This window comes from Bombina bombina, chromosome 4 (assembly GCF_027579735.1).
Source record: "Bombina bombina isolate aBomBom1 chromosome 4, aBomBom1.pri, whole genome shotgun sequence".
NCBI lineage: Eukaryota > Metazoa > Chordata > Amphibia > Anura > Bombinatoridae > Bombina > Bombina bombina.
The window spans coordinates 11,106,040-11,132,885 of record NC_069502.1 but is presented as its reverse complement, the minus strand read 5'-3'; the positions used below and the strand labels follow the sequence as shown (position 1 = coordinate 11,132,885).

Sequence of the window (26,846 nt, the reverse complement as noted above, 5' to 3'; positions counted from 1 at the left end):
CCTCCACCGGGATAGTGGTGCGTTTAGCCAGAGTAGAAACTGCTCCCTCCACCTTAGGGACCGTCTGCCATAAGTCCCGTGTGGTGGCGTCTATTGGGAACATTTTTCTAAATATAGGAGGGGGAGAAAAGGGCACACCAGGTCTATCCCACTCCTTGTTAATAATTTCTGTAAGCCTTTTAGGAATAGGAAAAACTTCAGTACACGTCGGTACCGCAAAATATTTATCCAGCCTACACATCTTCTCTGGAATTGCAACCGTGTTACAATCATTCAGAGCCGCTAATACCTCCCCTAGCAATACACGGAGGTTCTCAAGCTTAAATTTAAAATTTGAAATGTCTGAATCCAGCTTACTTGGATCAGATCCGTCACCCACAGAATGAAGCTCTCCGTCCTCATGTTCTGCAAAATGTGACGCAGTATCAGACATGGCTCTAATATTATCAGCGCACTCTGTTCTCACCCCAGAGTGGTCGCATTACCCCTAATTTCTGGCAATTTAGATAATACTTCAGTCATAACATTAGCCATGTCTTGCAAAGTGATTTGTATGGGCCGCCCTGATGTACTTGGCGCCACAATATCACGCACCTCCTGAGCGGGAGACGAAGGTACTGACACGTGAGGAGAGTTAGTCGGCATAACTTTCCCCTCGTTGTCTGGTGAAATTTTCTTTACATGTACACTTTTATTTAAAGTAGCATCAATGCAATTAGTACACAAATTTCTATTGGGCTCCACATTGGCCTTTAAACATATTGCACAAAGAGTTTCCTCTGTGTCAGACATGTTTAACAGACTAGCAATGAAACTAGCAAGCTTGGAAAATACTTTTGAAATAAATTTACAAGCAATATAAAAAAACGTTACTGTGCCTTTAAGAAGCACCAATAAACTGTCACAGTTGAAATCACAATGAACCAAATTTGTTATAGCAACCAAATTTTCACAGTAAATGCATTAAGTTAGCCAAGGATTGCACCCACCAGCAAATGGATGATTAACCCCTTAATACCCAAAAAACGGATAACAGAATATAAACGTTTTAACACAGTCAAAAGCACAGTCTCACAGGTCTGCTGTGAGTGATTACCTCCCTCAAAACTAGTTTTGGAGACCCCTGGGCTCTGTAGAGACGTCCTGGATCATGGAGGAAGGAATAGGAAGACTGTGAGTGAATTCTTACTGCGCAAGAAAGCGCCAAAATAGGCCCCTCCCACTCATATTATAACAGTGGGGAAGCTCAGTAAACTGAATTTATTCATAAATAAACGACAGCCAGTAAAACGTTTTAAAATAAAATTATGAAATGATACTAATAAGCCTGCTGCTAGTCGCTTTCACTGCAGTGGCTCAAATATAAGTTAATGTATACAGTATTTTCTTAGTGAAGTTCCATTCCCCAGAAATACCTCAGTGTAACATACATACATATCAGCCTGATACCAGTCGCTACTACTGCATTTAAGGCTGCACTTACATTATATGGGTATTAGCAGTATTTTCTCAGTCAATTCCATTCCTTAGAAAATAATATACTGCAACATACCTCCTTGCAGGTGAACCCTGCCCGCTGTCCCCTGTTCTGAAGTTACCTCACTCCTCAGAATGGCCGAGAACAGCAAATGGATCTTAGTTACGACCGCTAAGATCATACACAAACTCAGGTAGATTATTCTTCTAATGCTGCCTGAGAAAAAACAACACACTCCGGTGTTTAAAATAACAAACTTTTGATTGAAGATATAACAACTAATTTTAATAACCACAGTCCTCTCACACGTCCTATCTATTAGTTAGGTGCAAGAGAATGACTGGGTATGACGTAGAGGGGAGGAGCTATATAGCAGCTCTGCTTGGGTGATCCTCTTTCACTTCCTGTTAGGGAGGAGATATAATCCCATAAGTAATGGATGACCCGTGGACTGACTACACTTAACAGGAGAAAGTTATTTGCAAATTATGGTGGAAAATAAGTATTTGGTCACCTACAAACAAGTAAGATTTCTGGCTCTCACAGACCTGTATCTTCTTCTTTAAGAGGCTCCTCTGTCCTCCACTCATTACCTGTATCAATGGCACCTGTTTGAGCTTGTTATCAGTATAAAAGACACCTGTCCACAACCTCAAACAGTCACACTCCAAACTCCACTATGGTGAAGACCAAAGAGCTGTCGAAGGACACCAGAAACAAAATTGTAGACCTGCACCAGGCTGGGAAGACTGAATCTGCAATAGGCCAGCATCTTGGTGTGAAGAAATCAACTGTGGGAGCAATAATTAGAAAATGGAAAACATACAAGACCACTGATAATCTCCCTCGATCTGGGGCTCCACGCAAGATCTCACCCCGTGGGGTCAAAATGATCACAAGAACGGTGAGCAAACATCCCAGAACCACACGGGGGGACCTAGTGAATGACCTGCAGAGAGCTGGGACCAACGTAACAAAGGCTACCATTAGTAACACACTACGCCGCCAGGGACTCAGATCCTGCAGTGCCAGACATGTCCCCCTGCTTAAGCCAGTACATGTCCGGGCCCATCTGAAGTATGCTAGAGAGCATTTGGATGATCCAGAAGCGGATTGGGAGAATGTCATATGGTCAGATGAAACCAAAGTAGAACTGTTTGGTAGGAACACAACTCGTCGTGTTTGGAGGAGAGAAAATGCTGAGTTGCAACCAAAGAACACCATACCTACTGTGAAGCATGGGGGTGGCAACATCATGCTTTGGGGCTGTTTCTCTGCAAAGGGAACAGGACGACTGATCCGTGTACATGAAAGAATGAATGGGGCCATGTATCGTGAGATTTTGAGTGCAAACCTCCTTCCATCAGCAAGGACATTGAAGATGAAACGTGGCTGGGTCTTTCAGCATGACAATAATCCCAAATACACCACCCGGGCAACGAAGGAGTGGCTTCGTAAGAAGCATTTCAAGGTCCTGGAGTGGCCTAGCCAGTCTCCAGATCTCAACCCCATAGAAAACCTTTGGAGGGAGTTGAAAGTCCATGTTGCCCAGCGACAGCCCCAAAACATCACTGCTCTAGAGGATATCTGAATGCAGGAATGGGCCAACATACCAGCAACAGTGTGTGACAACCTTGTGAAGACTTACAGAAAACGTTTGACCTCTGTCATTGCCAACAAAGGATATATAACAAGGTATTGAGATGAAATTTTGATATTGACCAAATACTTATTTTCCACCATAATTTGCAAATAAATTCTTTCCAAATCAGACAATGTGATTGTCTGGATTTGTTTCCACATTTTGTCTCTCATAGTTGAGGTATACCTATGATGAAAATTACAGGCCTCTCTCATCTTCTTAAGTGGGAGAACTTGCACAATTGGTGTCTGACTAAATACTTTTTTGCCCCACTGTATGTATGTGACTGTGTGTGTATTTATGCATGTATGTGTGTGTATGTATGTGACTGTGTGTGTATTTATGCATGTATGTGTGTGTATGTATGTGACTGTGTGTGTATTTATGCATGTATGTGTGTGTATGTATGTATGTGACTGTGTGTGTATTTATGCATGTATGTGTGTGTATGTATGTATGTGACTGTGTGTGTATTTATGCATGTATGTGTGTGTATGTATGTATGTGACTGTGTGTGTATTTATGCATGTATGTGTGTATGTATGTATGTGACTGTGTGTGTATTTATGCATGTATGTGTGTGTATGTATGTATGTGACTGTGTGTGTATTTATGCATGTATGTGTATGTATGTATGTATGTGACTGTATGTGTATTTATGCATGTATGTGTGTATGTATGTGACTGTGTGTATTTATGCATGTATGTGTGTGTATGTATGTATGTATGTATGTATGTATGTATGTGACTGTGTGTGTATTTATGCATGTATGTGTATGTGTGTATGTATGTGACTGTGTGTGTATTTATGCATGTATGTGTGTATGTATGTGACTGTGTGTGTATTTATGCATGTATGTGTGTGTATGTATGTATGTGACTGTGTGTGTATTTATGCATGTATGTGTGTGTATGTATGTATGTGACTGTGTGTGTATTTATGCATGTATGTGTATGTATGTATGTATGTGACTGTATGTGTATTTATGCATGTATGTGTGTATGTATGTGACTGTGTGTATTTATGCATGTATGTGTGTGTATGTATGTATGTATGTATGTATGTATGTGACTGTGTGTGTATTTATGCATGTATGTGTGTGTATGTATGTATGTGACTGTGTGTGTATTTATGCATGTATGTGTGTGTATGTATGTATGTGACTGTGTGTGTATTTATGCATGTATGTGTGTGTATGTATGTATGTATGTATGTGACTGTGTGTGTATGTATGCATGTATGTGACTGTGTGTATTTATGCATGTATGTGTGTATGTATGTATGTGACTGTGTGTGTATTTATGCATGTATGTGTGTGTATGTATGTGACTGTGTGTGTATTTATGCATGTATGTGTGTGTATGTATGTATGTGACTGTGTGTGTATTTATGCATGTATGTGTATGTATGTATGTATGTGACTGTATGTGTATTTATGCATGTATGTGTGTATGTATGTGACTGTGTGTATTTATGCATGTATGTGTGTGTATGTATGTATGTATGTATGTATGTATGTATGTGACTGTGTGTGTATTTATGCATGTATGTGTATGTGTGTATGTATGTGACTGTGTGTGTATTTATGCATGTATGTGTGTATGTATGTGACTGTGTGTGTATTTATGCATGTATGTGTGTGTATGTATGTATGTGACTGTGTGTGTATTTATGCATGTATGTGTGTGTATGTATGTATGTGACTGTGTGTGTATTTATGCATGTATGTGTGTGTATGTATGTATGTGACTGTGTGTGTATTTATGCATGTATGTGTGTGTATGTATGTATGTATGTATGTATGTGACTGTGTGTGTATGTATGCATGTATGTGACTGTGTGTATTTATGCATGTATGTGTGTATGTATGTATGTGACTGTGTGTGTATTTATGCATGTATGTGTGTATGTATGTGACTGTGTGTGTATTTATGCATGTATGTGTGTGTATGTATGTGACTGTGTGTGTATTTATGCATGTATGTGTGTGTATGTATGTATGTATGTATGTATGTGACTGTGTGTGTATGTATGCATGTATGTGACTGTGTGTGTATTTATGCATGTATGTGTATATGTATGTATGTGACTGTGTGTGTATTTATGCATGTATGTGTGTGTATGTATGTATGTATGTATGTGACTGTGTGTGTATGTATGCATGTATGTGACTGTGTGTGTATTTATGCATGTATGTGTGTGTATGTATGTATGTGACTGTGTGTGTATTTATGCATGTATGTGTATATGTATGTATGTGACTGTGTGTGTATTTATGCATGTATGTGTGTGTATGTATGTATGTATGTATGTGACTGTGTGTGTATGTATGCATGTATGTGACTGTGTGTGTATTTATGCATGTATGTGTGTGTGTATGTATGTGACTGTGTGTGTATTTATGCATGTATGTGTGTGTATGTATGTGACTGTGTGTGTATGTATGTATGTATGTATGTGACTGTGTGTGTATGTATGTGACTGTGTGTGTATTTATGCATGTATGTGTGTGTATGTATGTGACTGTGTGTGTATTTATGCATGTATGTGTGTGTATGTATGTATGTATGTATGTGACTGTGTGTGTATGTATGCATGTATGTGTGTGTATGTATGTATGTATGTATGTGACTGTGTGTGTATGTATGTGACTGTGTGTGTATTTATGCATGTATGTGTATATGTTTGTGGAACCAACAAACTACAGACCTTGTTACTACAGCATGGGGGACAGGGGGTAAACAGTGTCAGTCTATACAGTACCACTATATACAGTACGGGGGGAGCTGGACCATGTCACAGACTACTGTGGTCACTGTATAAAGTACTGGGGCGGGTAGGGTCAGGCCAGCCATATCACCGACAGATTACAGACTGTGTCACTGACTCACTATATACAGTACTGGGGGGTTAAACAGTGTCACTATATACAGTAATAGGGGGTCAGACCATCTCACAGACTGTGGGCACAGGGTACCTCCTTTTGCAGACATGTAATCTGATTCACATTTTTTTTTCTGTGTTTTAACTATATATATATATATATATATATATATATCACATTCACTTTTTTGGGGGGGTGGGAGGGGCCCTTCTTAGATTCTTGCACCTGGGCCCTGTGGTTTCTAGTTACGCCTCTGCCTCCCGGCCATAGCTATAAAAGGCAGAATGCAAATAAAACTGCCTAAAGCACCAAACATCACAAAAAGAAATAAGAGCCATAAAAACAAACCTGAACGCAGTCAGGAAAATTATCCCATACTACTACATAGGAAAATAAATCCTGAACCCTCAGGAATATTAACCCTCCAAGTGCCAAAATCCTTCAAATAAAAAAAAACAGCACTTACCTCAACAGAATATCCCCCCAGCAGCAGGGCAGCTCACAAAGTATGAAAAGGAAAAACTCCTTACATGGACCTGTGGAAGAGACAAAAAGACTGAGCAATCCTCTTAGACTTTACCAGCAAACAGGGGCAGCTAAACTCCTCCTATGGGAGGCGCAGAGGGGATTATACCCCACAAGTTCCCAAAATCTTAAAAGCCACCACTGCTCTACTGAAGAGACTGAAGTGGACTACAGCTAAACCCCTAAAGACAAAAACAAAGTAAACTTGCTCTGCTTCAAAAAATAAACTCTTGATTGAAGAATCAGACACCAAACTTTACCCCTTCCTTGTAACGAACACAAGCAAAGAGAATGACTGGGGGTTGTGGGTAAGGGGAGTGGTATTTAACAGCTTTGCTGTAGTGCTCTTTACTCCTCCTGCTGACCAGGAGTGATATTCCCAATAGTAATTATGATGATCTGTGGACTCACTGTGTCATTAGTAAAAAAGGAGAAAGAGTGTATTAACATATATTCAGATATTCATCTATATAGACACCAGCTAAATTTTAAGTCAGTACCATATTTACAGTGGACATGTATCAATATATACTATATGTATGTATTTTACTTTTGTGAAGGCTAAAACTCCTCTTTTAGGGATAATCTACCTGTAATAAATTTAATCACTAATTAGAGCAAATACAATAGATGAAATATTACACTCATTATTGCCACCAAAATCTCGATACACTATTGAACTTAATACGCATTAAGGAAAAGCTGGCCATTATCATGTTCATCACTACATGTGTTTTCTATATGCATAAAGAGAGAGAAAACACACACAAATATAACCAAATCATTATCTTTGCCAGAAATGTATGACGTCACCATCAATATTCAACCCCCCCGGTCTCCTGGTTTTTAACTGGAAGATCCAGAAGGCTTCCCTGTATAACACCCTGCTAGCCCTATATCCTCCTCTTAATGAGGGTCTGATCCATTCAATAATCTGCCATTTAAAACTACTAACACTTTGGTTGTGTATTTGTATAAAGTGTCCTGCTAGACCTGAACAATCATTATTATGTTCAATATTATTAAGATGCACTCTAATTCATGATCTAGCTTCCCTAGTTGAACACCCAACGTATTGCTTGTCACATAGGGAACACTATCAAATACACTACATGTGTAGTTCTACAATTAGTAAGATCTAGCAGGTTATATACTCTCTGGGTCACTTTTGATTGAAAGATACGTGTGGTTTTCGCATAGCTGCATGCTATGCATTTACTATAATGACACTTGTAGTGACCTTTGACATGGAGGCAGCTATTTTCTGTTCTATTGGCTGCCTTAAGCATGCTGGGAGAGAGGGCATTACCCAAGGTACAGCCTCTTTTGGCAACAAAGTTACACCCATTCGAGACATAATTTTTCAAACTATCTTCTGCTGTTACTATAAGAAGGTGTTTTTCAACAATGTCACAAATAGCCTTATACTGTGAACTATATGTAGTAACAAAAACTTGTTTGTTTGTACCAAACTTAGTACACTCTTCCCTATTTTTATTGGATTGTAACATTTCACTCTTTAGCATTCTAGTGACTTCTAGATAAGCTCTGTTAATCACTTTATTTTTGAAGCCTCTCTCTCTCTGAGCTGATCCCCGAGTATTGTACTCTCTCAAAATCTGTATTACTAGAGCAATTCCGTTTAATATGGATGAACTGCCCTTTGGCAATTCCAAAACCCGTATGTGGTGGGTGGTTACTACGTGCGTGTAAGACCGCATTTGATGTAATGGGTTTCCGATAAAGGGCTGTGTCAATTTTTCCACTAACTATATCTCCCATTAGTGTGACATCTAGATATGGGATGTTTGTTTTATGGTAGGAAAATGTAAATTATATTTTAACTCCATTGTTATTCAAAAATATGATGAACTCTTGGGTTTCTTGTTCAGTATCTGTCCAAACCAGTAAAAGATAGTCGATGTATCTTTTATACATCTTGCTACATCCTCTGAAAGGGTTTCTTTCTGCATAGACGTGGGACTGCTCCCACCAGCCCATAAAAAGGTTAGCATACGCAGGGGCAAATTTAGCCCCCATGGCGGTCCCACGTCTCTGCAGAAAAAATTCCCCTCCAAATTCAAATTTTGCGTGTGTCAGGAGAAAGTTAAGTACCCTCAGTAGATACTCTTTTAGACCACTATCTTAATTGCTGTAGGTATCTAGTATATGTTTAATTGCCTCCATACCAAAAGTATGTGGTATGGCCGAATACAGCCCTACCACATCAATTGTAAGCCAAGAGCAATTTTCTTCCCATTCCACTTGTACTAATGTATTCAACAGATGTTTTGATAAAGGAAGGGAGTAAGTGGACTAAGGGCTGCAGGAGGGTCTCTGCCCAACTTGAGAGTCTTTAAAAAAGTGAGCCTATACCCGACACAATAGGTCTTCCATGCACCTCCTCCAAGGATTTGTGTACCTTGGGGAGGTAGTGGAAGATAGGGGTAATAGTTCTTGTTACAAAGAGAAAATCTCTTGTATCTTGATCTATAACTCCCTCCTGCAGTCCATCGTCCATAAGTTCCCACAGTTGGTTTTTAAACCTTTCAATTGGGTTGCCCAAAAGTTTGTCACACCCATTAATATCATAAAGCTGTCTCCAAGCTTCTACAATATAGTCTGACTTATTCATGATAACTATACTGCCTCCTTTATCAGAGTCCTTAATTACAATGTTCTTCCTACTTTTTAGATGTATGAGGGCCTGTTGTTGTGAGGAGTTCAAATTAGGATGAACTTTTTTCTGATTTTTCGCTAGATCTATAAGATCTTCCTCTATTCTGCGGTGAAAAGCCTCCAGAAAGGGCCCCCTCTCTCTAGTTGGATAGAATATGGAGTGAGGTTTAAAACCTCCATGCGCCACTTTAGTGGCAGACAATTAATTTAATGAGGAGATCATGTAAGGAGAGGTAGTCCCAGATGTCTACAAAATCTACCAAATCAGAGGGATTATATGTGTCGTTGTACAATGTAGGTCTATTAACATAGACTATTGTTTTAAACAAGTTGCAAGTAAGGACAAAGCCTAATCCTAAACCGAATACCTGTTCTTCTGATGTTATTACAGTATCAGACAAGTTGATAATTTTCATATCCTGTATTTGTTGCGTCCTCCCCTTGCTCTTCTGTAACCCTGTCTTCCTCTTGCGCCTCTTCCTGTGTCTCCTCCCCTTTCCCTTTCTTTTATGTCCATCTGAAAAACCTGTTTATCATTACTCTTAATACAAGGTTTGTTTGGGTGATTTAATGGCATAGTATCCCCTTCACTATCGCTCTTAAAATTGTAAGAAATAATTGCATTCCAAGTTTGTGATGCTCCTGTTATGTCATTAAACTCACTTGTATCAATTAACAGGTGCCGACAATATAGATATCACACAGGAAACCAGTAAAATGTTGAAAACTTGACTTAACCTTTCTGTTGTGTGTGTCTGTGTGCCACACTGAGCTTGAGAAGATAAAGAGCAGCAAAGAATTGTCTGAGGATTTGAGAACAAAAATTGCGGAAAAGCATGGACAATCTCAAGGTTACAAGTCCATCTCCAGGGACCTTAATGTTTCTGTGCCCACTGTGCGCAACATTGTCAAGAAGTTTACAGCCCATGTTACTGTAGCTAATCTCCCTGGACGTCAATGAAAAAGAAAAATTGATCAAAGATTGCAACGCAGGATTGTTTGAATGGTGGATAAAGAACCTTGATCAACTTCCAGACAAATTCAAACTGACCTTCATACAACAGGGTACAAATGTGTCAGCTCACACTATACGTTGCCATCTGAATGAAAAGGGACGCTATGGCAGGAGACCCAGGAGGACCCCACTGCTGATATAGAAACATAAAAAAGCCAGATTGGAGTTTGCCAAAACTTACCTGAGGAAGCCCAAATCCTTTTGGGAGAATGCGCTGTGGATAGACTAAACACAATTACAGCATTTGATAAAGCCCATCATTTTACTGTTTTGAGAAAAACAAATGAGGCTTTTAAAGAAAATAATACAGTCCCTACATTTAAACATGGTGGAGGTCCACTGATGGTTTGGGGTTGCTTTGCTGCTTCAGGCACTGGGTGTCTTGACTGTGTGCATGGCATTATAAAATCTGAAGACTACCAAAGAATTATGTGGTGCAATGTAGGGCCCATTGTCAGAAAGTTGGATCTCTGTCAGAAGTCATGGGTCTTACAGCAGGACAATGACGCAAAGCACAAGTCAAAAAGCACCCAGAAATGGTTTAAGACAAAGCGCTGGAGGAGTACTGAACTGGCCAGCAATGAGTCCAGATCTCAATCCCATAGAGCACCTGTGGAGAGATCTCAAAACAGCAGTTTGGAAAAGGAACCCTTCCAATCTGAGAGACCTGGAGCAGTTGGCGAAAGAAGAGTGGCTCAAAACCAGTAGAGAGGTGTAAGAAACTCATTGATGGTTACAGGAAGCGACTGATTTCAGTTATTTTTTCCAAGGGGTGTGCTACCAAATATTAAACTGAGGGTGCCAATAATTTTATCCAGTCCATTTTTGGAGTTTTGTGGGAATGTGTCAGATTTGGCTTTTTTCCCCTCCACTTCTTTGTGACATATGCGAAATAAACATGAGAATGCCTAAACATTTGTAATTGCAACAATTTTCTGGGCAAAGTGGTGCATCATCTGACAGAAATGCTGGGGTGCCAATATTTTTGGCCTTGACTGTATATTATGTATACGTATATACACACATATAAATACATAAATGCACTCTATATGTACACTGTATTCACATAAATAAATATTCTCAGAATGAAAACGTTCCTACTAACCTGTTTGGCTGCTGTCTCAATGCATTTCTCCCACTGCCCGCGCTCAGCATACATATCCAGCGCTGACATGACATCAATACCTACCAGCTGGGCAGAGAGAAACCTTAATTATATTTAATACATTTATGTTCTTATAGATCTATAATTATTAGATTTACATATTTGCTATTTTTACTGTGGTTAAGAGGTTCAGCTTTCCATAAACTTTATGTAGTTACCAATTAACATCAGGACAGATATATATACTACAAAGAAAAGCTGCAGAATATATAACAACCTCAGTTTAACAGCCACTAAACATATATACAGGCATATATATATAAATTAGGGCTGGGCGATATGGGCAAAAAAAAAAAAATAAAATAAAAAAAAAAAAAAAAAAAAAAATCGGGATTTTTTTTTTCTAAAAAATACATAAATTGCGATTTAATCGATTTTCTTATAAATGAGTATAACACCTTCATTTTGCATTATAAAGTTTATTTAACACTACAGAATCTTAATGTACATGTTTCTCAATGTCCAATACACTCTTGGAGCATAAAAATACAAACCACAAAATAGTTAAAATAAAATTTGCTGCCTGTGATGTGATTAAATAGTAGCCACTAGCCAGTTATTAGGTCTTATGACACACAACATTGTCATGTTTTCTTGGACAGTCATTCTAACTGTGGACAGTGGTATGATTAACAAATGAAGCAGTGTAAGCTACATAGACACACACACATATATATATATATATATATATATATATAAACACACACACACACATATATATATATACATATATAAACACACACACACACACACACACATATATACATATATATATATACATATATAAACACACACACACATATATATATATATATATATATATATATAATATTTTTTTTCTTCTTTTTTAAACATTTTAATTTGACTGAAAATGAGCCCTGCTCCTGTCCAGGAATCCATTACAGGTATATAGCAGTAGGGGTGGGCGGCTGCTCCTTTCACAAATGCTGTGCCTTGCTGATATAAAATACATTGTAGATGCAGTTAAGTTAACCCAGCAGCAGAGGGGACTGCAGTTTTAGCATTTTTGGGAGCCGTGGGGTTAACTGCATCTGCTATGTATTTAAGCCGTTTCTCAGAGAGCAGGAGATTGTGTGGGAGGTTCCATAATGTTTACATACCCTAAGTTTCAGACTGCAGACGTCCCTAGGGGGAAATATAAGTAAGTGGCTTTCCCTCCTCTTCATTCCTGCATGGGCTCTGCTTTTAGATTTCTAGATTGATTGGCTGCTTCTCAGAACAGAAAGTGAAAGTAAAAGAGCCATTTTACAAATGTGTGCTAAAAGCAACCACTAGATGGAGCTGGTTTGCAAGAAATCACAAATAAATGAATGAATTACAGCCACTTCTAAAGGAATTTCTTTATGTAGGAAAAAAAATCGTGACTCCTCGCGGTTTTAAAATTGCGGCGATTATACGCTGTTTTAAATCGCATATGCGATTAATCGTGCAACCTTAATATAAATATATATGGGTGGAAATAAAGAGTGGGGGGACAAATCCTAAAAAAAACAAAATGTATGCTTACCTGATAAATTTATTTCTCTTGTGGTGTATCCAGTCCACGGGTTCATCCATTACTTGTGGGATATTCTCCTTCCCAACAGGAAGCTGCAAGAGGACACCCACAGCAGAGCTGTCTATATAGCTCCTCCCCTAACTGCCACCCCCAGTCATTCGACCGAAGACAAGTAAGAAAAAAGGAGAAACTATAGGGTGCAGTGGTGACTGTAGTTTAAAAATAAAAAACACCTGCCTTAAAATGACAGGGCGGGCCGTGGACTGGATACACCACAAGAGAAATAAATTTATCAGGTAAGCATAAATTTTGTTTTCTCTTGTAAAGGTGTATCCAGTCCACGGGTTCATCCATTACTTGTGGGATACCAATACCAAAGCTTTAGGACACGGATGAAGGGAGGGACAAGGCAGGTACTTAAACGGAAGGCTGCCTGTAAGACCTTTCTCCCAAAAATAGCCTCCGAAGAAGCAAAAGTATAAAATTTGTAGAATTTAGAAAAAGTATGAAGCGAAGACCAAGTCGCCGCCACCAGTTTCCATTGCTTTAAAGCCACCTGTAGCTCTACTCTGACAAGGAATACGGCTACAACCTATAATAAAATAGCACTCACTGGTACCATTTTAAAAATAACAAACTCTTGATTGAAGAATCTAAACTAACACCTCACTTTACCTCTTCCAATCACTAACACAGGCAAAGAGAATGACTGGAGTGGGAGGAAAGGGAGGGGCTATATATACAGCTTTGCTGTTGTGCTCTTTGCCTCCTCCTGCTGACCAGGAGGCGTAATCCCACAAGTAAGGATGAAATCCGTGGACTCATCGTGTCTTTAAAAAGAAAATAAAACAGCCGCCTTGATAGAACGTGGGCGGGGAACTGTGGAATCTCCCCATCAGAAGAAAAGAAAATCAACAGGTAAGCATAATTTAAGTTTTTATTCTTAAACAGGGAGAGTCCACAGCTGCATTCAAAAACAATACCCAAGCTATAGAGGACACTGAATGCAAAAAAAGGGTGGGTAGACGAGGCGGCCCATTCGGAGGGCACCACAGCCTGAAATTACCCAAACACCTGACAAAAAACAACTGCTTCACCAGAAACAGAAGGATAAAAACTGAAAAGACCAGGTAACTGCCCCTCAGTTAAAACCAGCAAGGCCCTAGAGAGAGACCACTCCGAACCAGTAGATTCCACTGAGCACAAAGCCTCTGAGAAGGCAAGTCCCACAGGCTCCAAGCCTATACTTACCCCCGACCCGAGAGAAGGAGACCTCCACATACCCCCTGAAGGGAAGAAGGAGAAGAAGAACTCAACAGAGATCTTAAAACCAACAAGCTAGGGTAAAAGGAAACCTAGTCGAACTCCAAGTACATACAAAGGTTCCATCAGGACAAAAACGCATAGCTAACAACCGAACAAAGAGAAGGGGGGAAAAAAACCTACCTCAATCTGAACGGAAGTCTAAGGGACCATGTAACGTCCCAACCCTGGAGACCTAGAGTGACAAGGTAGACCCCATCCCTCACACAGCGTGCAATCTGACCGAGGGATAACCCCCCTCTGGGAACCGCCTAAAATATAGCACCATAAATCTTATGTTCCAGATGAAGCCACAGGCTTCCCTCTGCAACAGAAGTCTAGCAGACTCCAGCCGTTAACACTAGCCAACCAAGCAAGGAACTACACCAGGATTCCCACAGAGGAAAAATTCCAAAGGAATGCAGAAACCCACTCCCTCCCAGGAAAAACAAGGAAGTAGGAGAGCATCCAAAACCAGCAGAGAACGTCCCATGCTAAGAAAGGAAACACTGCAAAGCCTCCCAGTAAAGGAGGGATCACAAGATCTAAGTAAGATATGCGGTCCAGGCTCAACCAAACAGACAGACCTCTGACCCCCTCTACTCAGCACCAAAATGACTGGCAATGTCCGAAAACAGGGAAATAAACCATTCCCCGGACTGCCCAAATTCTTAATAAGGAAAAAGGAGGGGAGCTAAATTGATCGGTACCAATAGGTAGAGAAAAACTCCACCATATGCTAACAAGACTGGCATGCTAACCAACTAACCTATGACAGAACATAGGACAAGTTTGGGATCCAGGACCCAGACACAGATCCTTACCCTACAAGAAGGGACACACTCCCATGCAAGAGAGACTACACTGAAACAACAGTGACGGCATGATACCAGAATACAACCCTTCATGACGTCTTGCACGCAAGGCAGGAGGGATCCCTCTGAACAGAGGAAGACCTCCAGGGCACTAGGTGGATACTGTAGTATGCCCCAATCTCCCAAAAAGGAGGAGAAAGGCAAATATAACCGCTCACCCACCCACAGGCATGGAGTGTGCGGCAGCGGACAGACAACAAAGGCAATACCGATTGAAGGAACCATCCGGCTGCAACAGCCAGCCCAGTAGAAAACAAAAAAGCCATCAAGCCCCCTTTCAAGGTGCAAAAGAAAATTTATGCTTTCCTGATAAATTTATTTCTTTCTTGACACGGTGAGTCCACGGATCATCATAATTACTTTTGGGAATATCACATGGCCAGCAGGAGGCGGCAAAGAGCACCACAGGAAAGCTGTCAAATATTACTCCCTTACCAACAACCCCCAGTCATTCGACCAAAAGGAAAGGAGAAAGGAAGTAACATAAGGTGTAGAGGTGCCTGAAATTTATAGAAAAATAAACTGTCTGAAAAATACAGGACGGGCCGTGTACTCACTGTGTCAAGAAAGAAAGAAATTTATCAGGTAAGCATAAATTTTCTTTTCTTTCTAATGACACAGCGAGTCCACGAATCATCATAATTACTGTTGGGAACCAATACCCAAGCCAGAGGACACGGATGATAAGGGAGAGACAAGACAGTTAGCCTAAACGGAAGGCACCACTGCTTAACCTTTCTCCCAAAAGAAGCCTCAGCCGAAGCAAAAGTATCAAACTTATAAAATTTAGAAAAAGTGTCTAAAATTTAGAAAAAGTGTGTAAAGATGACCAAGTGGCAGTTTTGCAAATCTGTTCAACAGAAGCTCCATTTTCAAAGGCCCAAGATGAAGAAACAGCCCTTGTGGAATGAGCCGTGATTTTCAAAGGAGGCTGCTGTCCAGCAGTCTCATATGCCAAGCAAATAACACTCCTCAGCCAAAAAGAAAGATATGTAGCCGTAGCTTTCTTACCCTTGCGCTTCCCAGAAAAAACAACAAACAAAGAAGAAGACTGGCGAAAATCCTTAGTCACCTGTAAGTAATATTTCAACGCACGAACCACATCCAGGTTATGCAACAAACACTCATTATGGGAAGAAGGATTAGGACACAAAGAGGGAACAACGATTTCTTGATTAATATTCCTATCCGAAACCACTTTGGGAAGGAAACCTAAGGCAGTACGCAGGACCACCTTATCGGAATGAAAAATAAGGTAAGGAGATTCACACTGCAATTGCTGAAAGCTCCGAAACTCTTCGAGCCGAAGAGATAGCAACCAAACACAAAACCTTCCAGGATAACATTTTAATATCCAAAGAATGCATAGGCTCAAACGGAGCCTGTTGAAGAACTCTAAGAACCAAATTAAGATTTAAGGAGGAGTAGCAAACTTAAACATAGACCGGATTCTAACCAGGGCCTGGCAAAAAGACTGAACATCTGCCACCTCTGCAACAAAATAGATAAAGCAGAAATTTGACCCTTCAAGGTACTTGTAGATAAACCCTTCTCCAGACCCTCCTGAAGAAAAGACAAAATCCTAGGAATCCTAACTCTACTCCAAGAATAGCCTCTGGATTCCCACCAATACAGATATTTACGCAATATCTTATAGTAAATCTTTCTTGTCACAGGCTTACGAGCCTGAATCATGGTCTCAATGACCGACTCTGAAAACCCACGCTTGGATAAAATCAAGCGTTCAACCACCAAGCAGTCAGCTTCAGAGAAACAAAATTTGGATGAAGGAGGGGCCCTTGAAGATGAAAGTCCTTCCATAACGGAAGTCTCCAAGGTGGAAGAGATGACATCTCCACCACATCTGCATACCAGATTCTGCAAGGGCACGCTGGTGAGATAAGAATCACCGACGCCCTCTCCTGTCTGATCTGAGCAACCTCGGGAGCTTGGCATTCTGACGAGAAGCAATGAGATCCAGCTCCAGCTGCCCCCACTTGAGAATCAAGCTGGAAAACACCTCCGGGTGAAGTTCCCACTCCCCCGGATGAAAAGTCTGTCTGCTCAGAAAATCCGCTTACCAATTCTCCACCCCTGGAATGTGGATCGCAGACAGACAGCAATTGTAGATCTCCGCCCACTGAATAATCTTGGCTACCTCTGTCATGGCCAAGGAACTCAGAGTTCCTCCCTGATGATTGATGTAAGCCACTGACGTTATGTTGTCCGACTGAAACCTGATAAACTAGGCTGAAGCTAACTGATGCCAGGCCAGAAGAACATTGAAGATTGCCCTCAGCTCTAGGATGTTTATGGGAAGAACCGATTCCTCCTGAGTTCATAGACCCTGAGCCTTTAATGAGCCCCAGACAGCTCCCCAACCCAGCAGACTGGCATCCGTGGTGACAATCACCCAGGAAGGTCTGCAAAAGCAGGTTCCCTGTGAGAGAAGATCCTGAGACAACCACCACAGAAGAGAATCTCTTGTCACCTGATCCAGAACAATTCGCGGAGACCGATCCGCATAATCCCCGTTCCATTGTCTGAGCATGCATAACTGCAGAGGCCTGAGATGGAACCGAGCAAACGGAATAATGTCCATAGCTGACGCCATCAGACCAATAACCTCCATACACTGAGCTACTGACGGCCAAGGAGAGGACTGAAGGACAAGACAAGAGTTGAAGATCTTTGTTCTTCTGGCTTCTGTTAGAAAGATCTTCATCTCTAGAGAATCTGTAATGGTTCCCAAGAATACCACAGTTGTAGCTGGAACCAAGGAACTTTTTCCTAAATTCACCTTCCATCCCTGGGAGCGCAGAAAAGACAACAACAACTCCGTGTGGGAGTTTGCATGTTGAAAAGATGATGCCTGAACCAGAATAAGTGCGGGCCTGCGGACTTCATCTCTTGTCTTCGGAATAAAAAATAACAACCAAGCACACAAGGAGTTCGGAGTGACAAGCAGGTTCCATACACGCTGACCTAGTTCAGCCCACGCAAGTAAAGAGCAATACAGCATTGGAGGATACCGCTTGCCTGGACATATCTCCGACAGTGTGAGTCCAAAAAGATCGTAATAATCACTTTGAACTATTAAGTGTGATTACAATCAAATTTGACTCTAAGGTGTGTATTATGACTGTTTGAACAACATCACAGGGGGTCATACAAGAAATAAGAATACAACTTCTCTATGTTGTAACTATCTGATGGACAGCAACACATTTTTTCCTTGATCAACCTATATAAGGAACATTGTTACAAAAGTGTAGCTACTCACTAAAAGTGTAGCCAATTTCGCTGGATCACTGACGCTCATCGAATATATGAATATATATTTTTTCAAGCTTTAGTATATTTTTTTATCTTTTTAAGGTGGTTATCCAGTTTATTTATTTTTATTAAGGGAGACGTCCCTTTTTACACATTATATTTCCATTTGTTATATAAATTGTATTTTTAAATATTGTGAAGTAAAGTTATTATTTTGCCTTCTGTTTTTTATACATTTGTGACTAAGTGTGGTGGGATCTTAGCTTTAGCGCCCTCTTATTCTTTCTATCTCGTTTAACCTAGAGAAAGGAACCAGACAGAGCTGCCCCCTTTCCCCCCCCTATTGTTCAATGTGGCCATAGTAATCATTTAAGCTCTGTTAGTAAGATAACATTGTAGGACTTCAATTTACATGCAAGACTCTTCTAATTGTTCAGTTATTTCTCTCACTTGAGTCATTAGTAGTGATATTTTCAGCGAACCAGCAAAGTGGTGTGGGAAGCCTTGCTGGGGGGGTCTTTAATTGCAGCGGCACCAGCTAGGTGACAGGGCCAGGCCTTTATATAGCTCTCGGAGGCATTCAAATTGATAAAATCGTGCACAATATTCATTACAAGCTCATCCTCAGGCTTAGCCAGTAAAATATTGAAGGTTAAAATAAATGCTTATTTTTATTTTCTTGTTTTTTCAGAGAGCAATTACTTCGCCTGCGGTCACTACTCTGCAGAGCTCCTCAAAAACATCTCCAAGACTCTCTGTATTATCATCAACTGTGAGTTTACCTATTTGCCTAACTTACACATCTGCCCAAAGCATTAGATCCCACACAGTTAAGCAGACAGATGACCAATTCACTCAACATCAACACACAAAATTGCCCTCCAGGTTCTACTTATTCCGACCTCCTACGAGCTCTCTTGACGCTCCAACACATTGGCACATGCATGTAAAAACTTAAATTACGCTTAGCTGATAATTTTATTTTCTTCAGATGGAAAGAGTCCCCAGCTGCATTCATTACTTTTGGGGAATAAGAACCTGGCCACCAGGAGGAGGCAAAAACACCCCAGCCAAAGGCTTAAATACTCCTCCCACTTCCCTCATCCCCCAGTCATTCTGCCGAGGAACAAAGAACAGTAGAAGAAATATCAGGGTGAAAAGGTGCCAGAAGTATAACAATACAGATGCCCCACATAAAAAGTATGGGTGGGGAGCTGTGGACTCTTTCCATCTGAAGAAAATAAAATTATCATCAGGTAAGCATAATTTAAGTTTTTCTTCATAAATGGAAAGAGTCCACAGCTGCATTAATTACTTTTGGGAAAACAATACCCAAGCTATAGAGGACACTGAATGCCCAAAGGGGAGGGTACAAGAGGCGGCCCATTCTGAAGGCACCAGACCTGAGACCACTACCGAACAAAACCCTGCTTCGTACGAAGCCGAGAAACATTGAAAGGAAAAAGCCCCAAGGACACTGACCCGCAGATAGCCCGGAAGACTAGCTAAAGACTGCAAAATCAGACTCAACTGAGCCAACAGACCTCCAGGAGACACCGTCGCCCAGCAGTCGGTCCCCAACCACACACCCCTCACTAGCGAAGGGAACACCAGCCCAAAACTCCCAAAGGGATAGGGCAAGGAAGATCCAAAGGGAAACCGAAAGATCCCAACAAATTCCATAAAAGAAGAACTCCCAGAACTCCCAGCCCAGCTCACAAAGACCCAAATGGGTCCTGACAAACAAGGGGAGGCAACGCCCAGACCAAACAAAAAACCACAAGGTTTCGGAACGAGCATCAGAACAGAGCAAAGTTTTCTCTCAACATCGTGCGAAAGCACTTAAAATGACAACTGAAGACGGAGTCCTCAAATCATCTGAACTTAGAATACTGAAGTATTCAACACATAATACATGTAGCAGACCCAAACGAGGTAAACACCTGGGCCAAGAACACGCAGCGATTATAAGGATGACACAGAAATAAAATACTTGCTGATAAGTAAAAAGCGGCCAAACAAGATATCAGATTGTAAAATCTCCAAAACAGAGAGCACACTCCAGGCAATCCAAGCCACCAGACCGACACACATGTCTCAAAAAGGGAGAAACACAGAACCTCAACGAAGCCCGCCGCACCTCCGAAGATGATCAACAAATCTCAGAACCTACTCCCAGCCGGGCCAGCCCAATTGTCGGCAGGTCTGAAAACAGGGGAACAAAAAAATCCCAACACCAGCTCACAAAGGAGCGGAATAATGGCTTTAGCCATTCCAACAGAGTTCGGGTGCTTACCCGAAACTCCTTAGAGACAGTCGCCAAGGCTGAAAATGCAGAAAAATCTAGCAAAAATGCCCAAAATAGTCTCAACGCAAAGCCAGCAAGACTCCAGATAGAACAGAACAACCCAGAGAGCATGTCTCTCTTCAACATAGGTTAAACCCTCTGTTCCACCTCCTGAATCCAGGAGAAGCCCTAAGACAAGGACCACACCTCTGTAAGGAGAAGAACAAGCCCCCTTAAGAAAAAAGGGGACATTAAATACAGAGCACTTGCCCACAAGACACAAGGCCACAGGCTGATTAAGAGCTCAATCTCCAACGCAGATGAACTTGGAAGGAATCCCATTAGAATTAGCCTGCTAGCACACAGACAAGGTGCAATAGCTGCAGCGGTTACCCTGCAAACCCTTCACCTTCAGAACCGTGAAGCCATTAGGTTAATTCAGCAAGCTGACCAAGGGAAACCATTCAATAAAGCGTAACCCAGTGACTATCGGCACTCAGAAAACCTGGCCAACCGTGACCAGGTCAAATAGCAAGACCAAAGTTCAAAGCCCAAGTTCCCTGGATGTGGAGAACCCCGAACCCGCCCTAGAGTCTGAAAAGTCCGGTAACAACCCACATCGGGATTGTGAAGGACCGCCTGGTACCCCGAATGAGTACCTCCGTCAGAACACTTCCCTTGTCCTGGACATCCCTTTATCCAGAGAAATATCTCCTGGTATCTCCCTTTGACCGCAGTCTAATGTTATGGAGGGGTTCAGAACTGAGACAACAGTCAGTGGTCTGAACACAAAAATGAACACTTTAATTAAAAGCAGCACATATATTAATACACCCTGCCATTCCAGAGTCACAGAGCTTCAGGTTACAGAGAAAATTGGTTAAACAGTAAAGCAAACATATGAACAATACATCAAACCTCTAACAATTGTCTATTCACAGGTAAAACAGATTAACATATCAAGTTAATTAACTGGGGAGGAAAGTTTACTCAGACAATCTGATTTTGGGCAGTCTAGTTAACATAATCACACAGGAACACAATCAGTTTACCCAGACAGACTCCTGAGACACAATCAGATCTGAAACGTAAATAAGATACATCTTAAAATATAAAAACAGCTCTTATTATCCATTAAGTCCTTTATGCCCACTTGGTTTATAGAGTCACAATTGCTCCCACAAGGGGCACTCCCACCCTGTACCCATCCTGTATTTATGGATACAGGGTGACAGACATAAGGCAGAGTTATGAAAGTACATGGGGTGTCCAGCATATAAAATTCCACATTTCCATGCAGTCTCTGGGTATCCTTAAGCCCATGTACCTCCTGCCCAAAGAATGTTCCATAAAAGGCCCTCAGATCTTGGTGACTCACGTCACAGGGATCCACAAGGGAAAATGCTGAGCAAAAGCCTCAGCAACCGGAAGAACCAGGGCGATGACAGGTCTGAGCACCCAATTGTTTAAAAAACAAAAAATATCCCAGAAACTCAAACACCCCTTCTGATATAAAACAACAGACCCACAGGGAGATATCAATGCAATATCCAGAATAATCCGGATAACGAGAACACCTCGCATATCCCGACCCAAGGAAGAGACCACCCCTAGACGAAAACCAACACTCCAAAGGAGCTAAGGCATCTCGAACCAAGACACTAGACCTTATAGGCGTTCGAACCGCCACAAGAAGTCCAAGCAAGGGGATACCTTGAGTACACAGTCACTCGAGCAAGGCTAGTCTCCACATCACCTCCAATAAGAGTCAGAGGATTCCATGAAAAAAGGAATGCAGAGCATCCCCAGCTCCGTGGCAGAACCCTAAGCAGAGCCCAAAGGAGATCCCAATGTCCTGAACAAGGAACAACCATCTCCCGAAGGGAAAAACATAATTTATGTAAGAACTTACCTGATAAATTAATTTCTTTCATATTGGCAAGAGTCCATGAGCTAGTAACGTATGGGATATACATTCCTACCAGGAGGGGCAAAGTTTCCCAAACCTCAAAATGCCTATAAATACACCCCCCACCACACCCACAATTCAGTTTAACGAATAGCCAAGAAGTGGGGTGATAAGAAAGGAGCGAAAGCATCAACAAGGAATTGGAATAATTGTGCTTTATACAAAAAAATCATAACCACCACAAAAAGGGTGGGCCTCATGGACTCTTGCCAATATGAAAGAAATGAATTTATCAGGTAAGTTCTTACATTAATTATGTTTTCTTTCATGTAATTGGCAAGAGTCCATGAGCTAGCAAATAACCAAGATGTGGAACTCCACGCAAGAGTCACTAGAGAGGGAGGGATAAAAATAAAGACAGCCAATTCCGCTGAAAAAAGAATCCTCAACCCAAATAAAAAAGTTTTAATCTTATAATGAAAAAAACATAATTTATGTAAGAACTTACCTGATAAATTCATTTCTTTCATATTAGCAAGAGTCCATGAGCTAGTGACGTATGGGATATACATTCCTACCAGGAGGGGCAAAGTTTCCCAAACCTCAAAATGCCTATAAATACACCCCTCACCACACCCACAAATCAGTTTAACGAATAGCCAAGAAGTGGGGTGATAAGAAAAAAGTGCGAAAGCATAAAAAATAAGGAATTGGAATAATTGTGCTTTATACAAAAAAATCATAACCACCTCAAAAAGGGTGGGCCTCATGGACTCTTGCTAATATGAAAGAAATGAATTTATCAGGTAAGTTCTTACATAAATTATGTTTTCTTTCATGTAATTAGCAAGAGTCCATGAGCTAGTGACGTATGGGATAATGAATACCCAAGATGTGGATCTTCCACACAAGAGTCACTAGAGAGGGAGGGATAAAATAAAGACAGCCAATTCCGCTGAAAAATAATCCACACCCCAAAACAAAGTTTAAATCATATAATGAAAAAAACTGAAATTATAAGCAGAAGAATCAAACTGAAACAGCTGCCTGAAGTACTTTTCTACCAAAGACTGCTTCAGAAGAAGAAAACACATCAAAATGATAGAATTTAGTAAAAGTATGCAAAGAAGACCAAGTTGCTGCTTTGCAAATCTGATCAACCGAAGCTTCATTCCTAAACGCCCAGGAAGTAGAGACTGACCTAGTCGAATGAGCTGTAATCCTTTGAGGCGGAGTTCTACCCGAATCAACATAAGCATGATGAATCAAAGACTTTAACCAAGATGCCAAAGAAATGGCAGAAGCCTTCTGACCTTTCCTAGAACCAGAAAAGATAACAAATAGACTAGAAGTCTTTCGGAAATCTTTAGTAGCTTCAACATAATATTTCAAAGCTCTAACTACATCCAAAGAATGCAACGATCTTTCCTTAGAGTTCTTAGGATTAGGACACAATGAAGGAACCACAATTTCTCTACTAATGTTGTTAGAATTCACAACCTTAGGTAAAAATTTAAATGAAGTTCGCAACACCGCCTTATCCTGATGAAAAATCAGAAAAGGAGACTCACAAGAAAGAGCAGATAATTCAGAAACTCTTCTAGCAGAAGAGATGGCCAAAAGAAACAAAACTTTCGAAGAAAGTAATTTAATATCCAGCGAATGCATAGGTTCAAACGGAGGAGCTTGAAGAGCCCCCAGAACCAAATTCAAACTCCAAGGAGGAGAAATTGACTTAATGACAGGTTTTATATGAACCAGAGCCTGAACAAAACAATGAATATCAGGAAGATTAGCAATCTTTCTGTGAAAAAGAACAGAAAGAGCAGAGATTTGTCCTTTCAAGGAACTTGCAGACAAACCTTTATCCAAACCATCCTGAAGAAACTGTAAAATTCTAGGAATTCAAAAAGAATGCCAAGAAAAATGATGAGAAGAACACCAAGAAATGTAAGCCTTCCAGACTCGATAATATATCTTCCTAGATACAGATTTACGATCCTGTAACATAGTATTAATTACGGAGTCAGAGAAACCTCTATGACTGAGAATCAAGCGTTCAATCTCCATACCTTCAAATTTAAGGATTTGAGATCCTGATGGAAAAAAGGACCTTGCGATAGAAGGTCTGGTCTTAACGGAAGAGTCCACGGTTGGCAAGTAGCCATCCGGACAAGATCCGCATACCAAAACCTGTGAGGCCATGCTGGAGCCACCAGCAGAGCAAATGAATGCTCCTTTAGAATCTTGGAAATCACTCTTGGAAGAAGAACTAGAGGCGGAAAGATATAGGCAGGATGATACTTCCAAGGAAGTGACAATGCATCCACTGCTTCCGCCTGAGGATCCCTGGATCTGGACAGATACCTGGGAAGCTTCTTGTTTAGATGAGAAGCCATCAGATCTATTTCTGGAAGTCCCCACATTTGGATAATCTGACGAAATACTTCTGGGTGAAGAGACCATTCGCCCGGATGTAATGTTTGGCGACTGAGATAATCCACTTCCCAATTGTCTATACCTGGGATATGAACAGCAGAAATTAAACAGGAGCTGGATTCCGCCCATACAAGTATTCGAGATACTTCTTTCATAGCCAGAGGACTGTGAGTCCCTCCTTGATGATTGACATATGCCACAGTTGTGACATTGTCCGTCTGAAAACAAATGAACGACTCTCTCTTTAGAAGAGGCCACAACTGAAGAGCTCTGAAAATCGCACGGAGTTCCAAAATGTTGATTGGTAATCTCGCCTCTTGAGATTCCCAAACCCCTTGTGCTGTCAGAGACCCCCATACAGCTCCCCAACCTGTCAGACTTGCATCTGTTGAGATCACAGTCCAGGTCGGAAGAACAAAAGAAGCCCCCTGAACTAAACGATGGTGGTCTGTCCACCACGTCAGAGAGTGTCGTACAATCGGTTTTAAAGATATTAATTGTGATATCTTTGTATAATCCCTGCACCACTGGTTCAGCATACAGAGCTGAAGAGGTTGCATGTGAAAACGAGCAAAGGGGATCGCGTCCGATGCAGCAGTCATAAGACCTAGAATTTCCATGCATAAGGCTACCGAAGGGAATGATTGAGACTGAAGGTTTCGACAAGCTGAAACCAATTTTAGACGTCTCTTGTCCGTCAGCGACAGAGTCATGGACACTGAATCTATCTGGAAACTTAAAAAGGTTACCCTTGTCTGAGGAATCAACGAACTCTTTGGTAAATTGATCCTCCAACCATGTTCTCGAAGAAACGATACAAGTCGATTCGTATGAGATTCTGCGAAATGTGAAGACTGAGCAAGTACCAAGATATCGTCCAAATAAGGAAATACCACAATACCCTGTTCTCTGATTACAGATAGAAGGGCACCGAGAACCTTTGTAAAAATCCTTGGAGCTGTTGCTAGGCCAAACGGCAGAGCCACAAACTGGTAATGCTTGTCTAGAAGAGAGAATCTCAGAAACTGATAGTGATCTAGATGAATCGGAATATGCAGATATGCATCTTGTAAATCTATTGTGGACATATAATGCCCTTGCTGAACAAAAGGCAGAATAGTCCTTATAGTTACCATTTTGAATGTTGGTATCCTTACATAACGATTCAATATTTTTAAATCCAGAACTGGTCTGAAGGAATTCTCCTTCTTTGGTACAATGAAGAGATTTGAGTAAAACCCCAGCCCCTGTTCCAAAACTGGAACTGGCACAATTACTCCAGCCAACTCTAGATCTGAAACACATTTCAGAAATGCTTGAGCCTTCACTGGATTTATTGGGACACGGGAAAGAAAAAATCTTCTTGCAGGAGGCCTTATCTTGAAGCCTATTCTGTACCCTTGTGAAACAATATTCTGAATCCAAAGATTGTGAATCAAATTGATCCAAATTTCTTTGAAAAATCGTAATCTGCCCCCTACCAGCTGGGCTGGAATGAGGGCCGCACCTTCATGTGGACTTGGGAGCTGACTTTGGCTTTCTAAAAGGCTTGGATTTATTCCAGACTGGAGATGGTTTCCAAACTGATACCGCTCCTGTAGGGGAAGGATCAGTTTTTTGTTCCTTATTGTGACGAAAGGAACGAAAACGATTAGCAGACCTAAATTTACCTTTAGATTTTTTATCCTGTGGTAAAAAAGTTCCTTTCCCCCCAGTAACAGTTGAAATAATAGAATCCAACTGTGAACCAAACAATTTTTTACCCTGGAAAGAAAGGGAAAGCAAAGTTGACTTAGAAGACATATCAGCATTCCAAGTTTTAAGCCATAAAGCTCTTCTAGCTAAAATAGC

The 26,846-nt window shown here is 40.9% G+C and overlaps 1 protein-coding gene across 1 annotated transcript in view; it reads right to left on the bottom strand.

Moving 5' to 3' along the window:
- Positions 1-26,846, bottom strand: part of IFT172 (intraflagellar transport 172) — a gene marked incomplete in the record, with an annotated part of 949,422 nt that overhangs the window by 252,092 nt on the left and 670,484 nt on the right. The window contains 1 exon segment of the mRNA XM_053710932.1: positions 11,329-11,415. Coding sequence (XP_053566907.1) covers positions 11,329-11,415 — 87 coding nt within the window.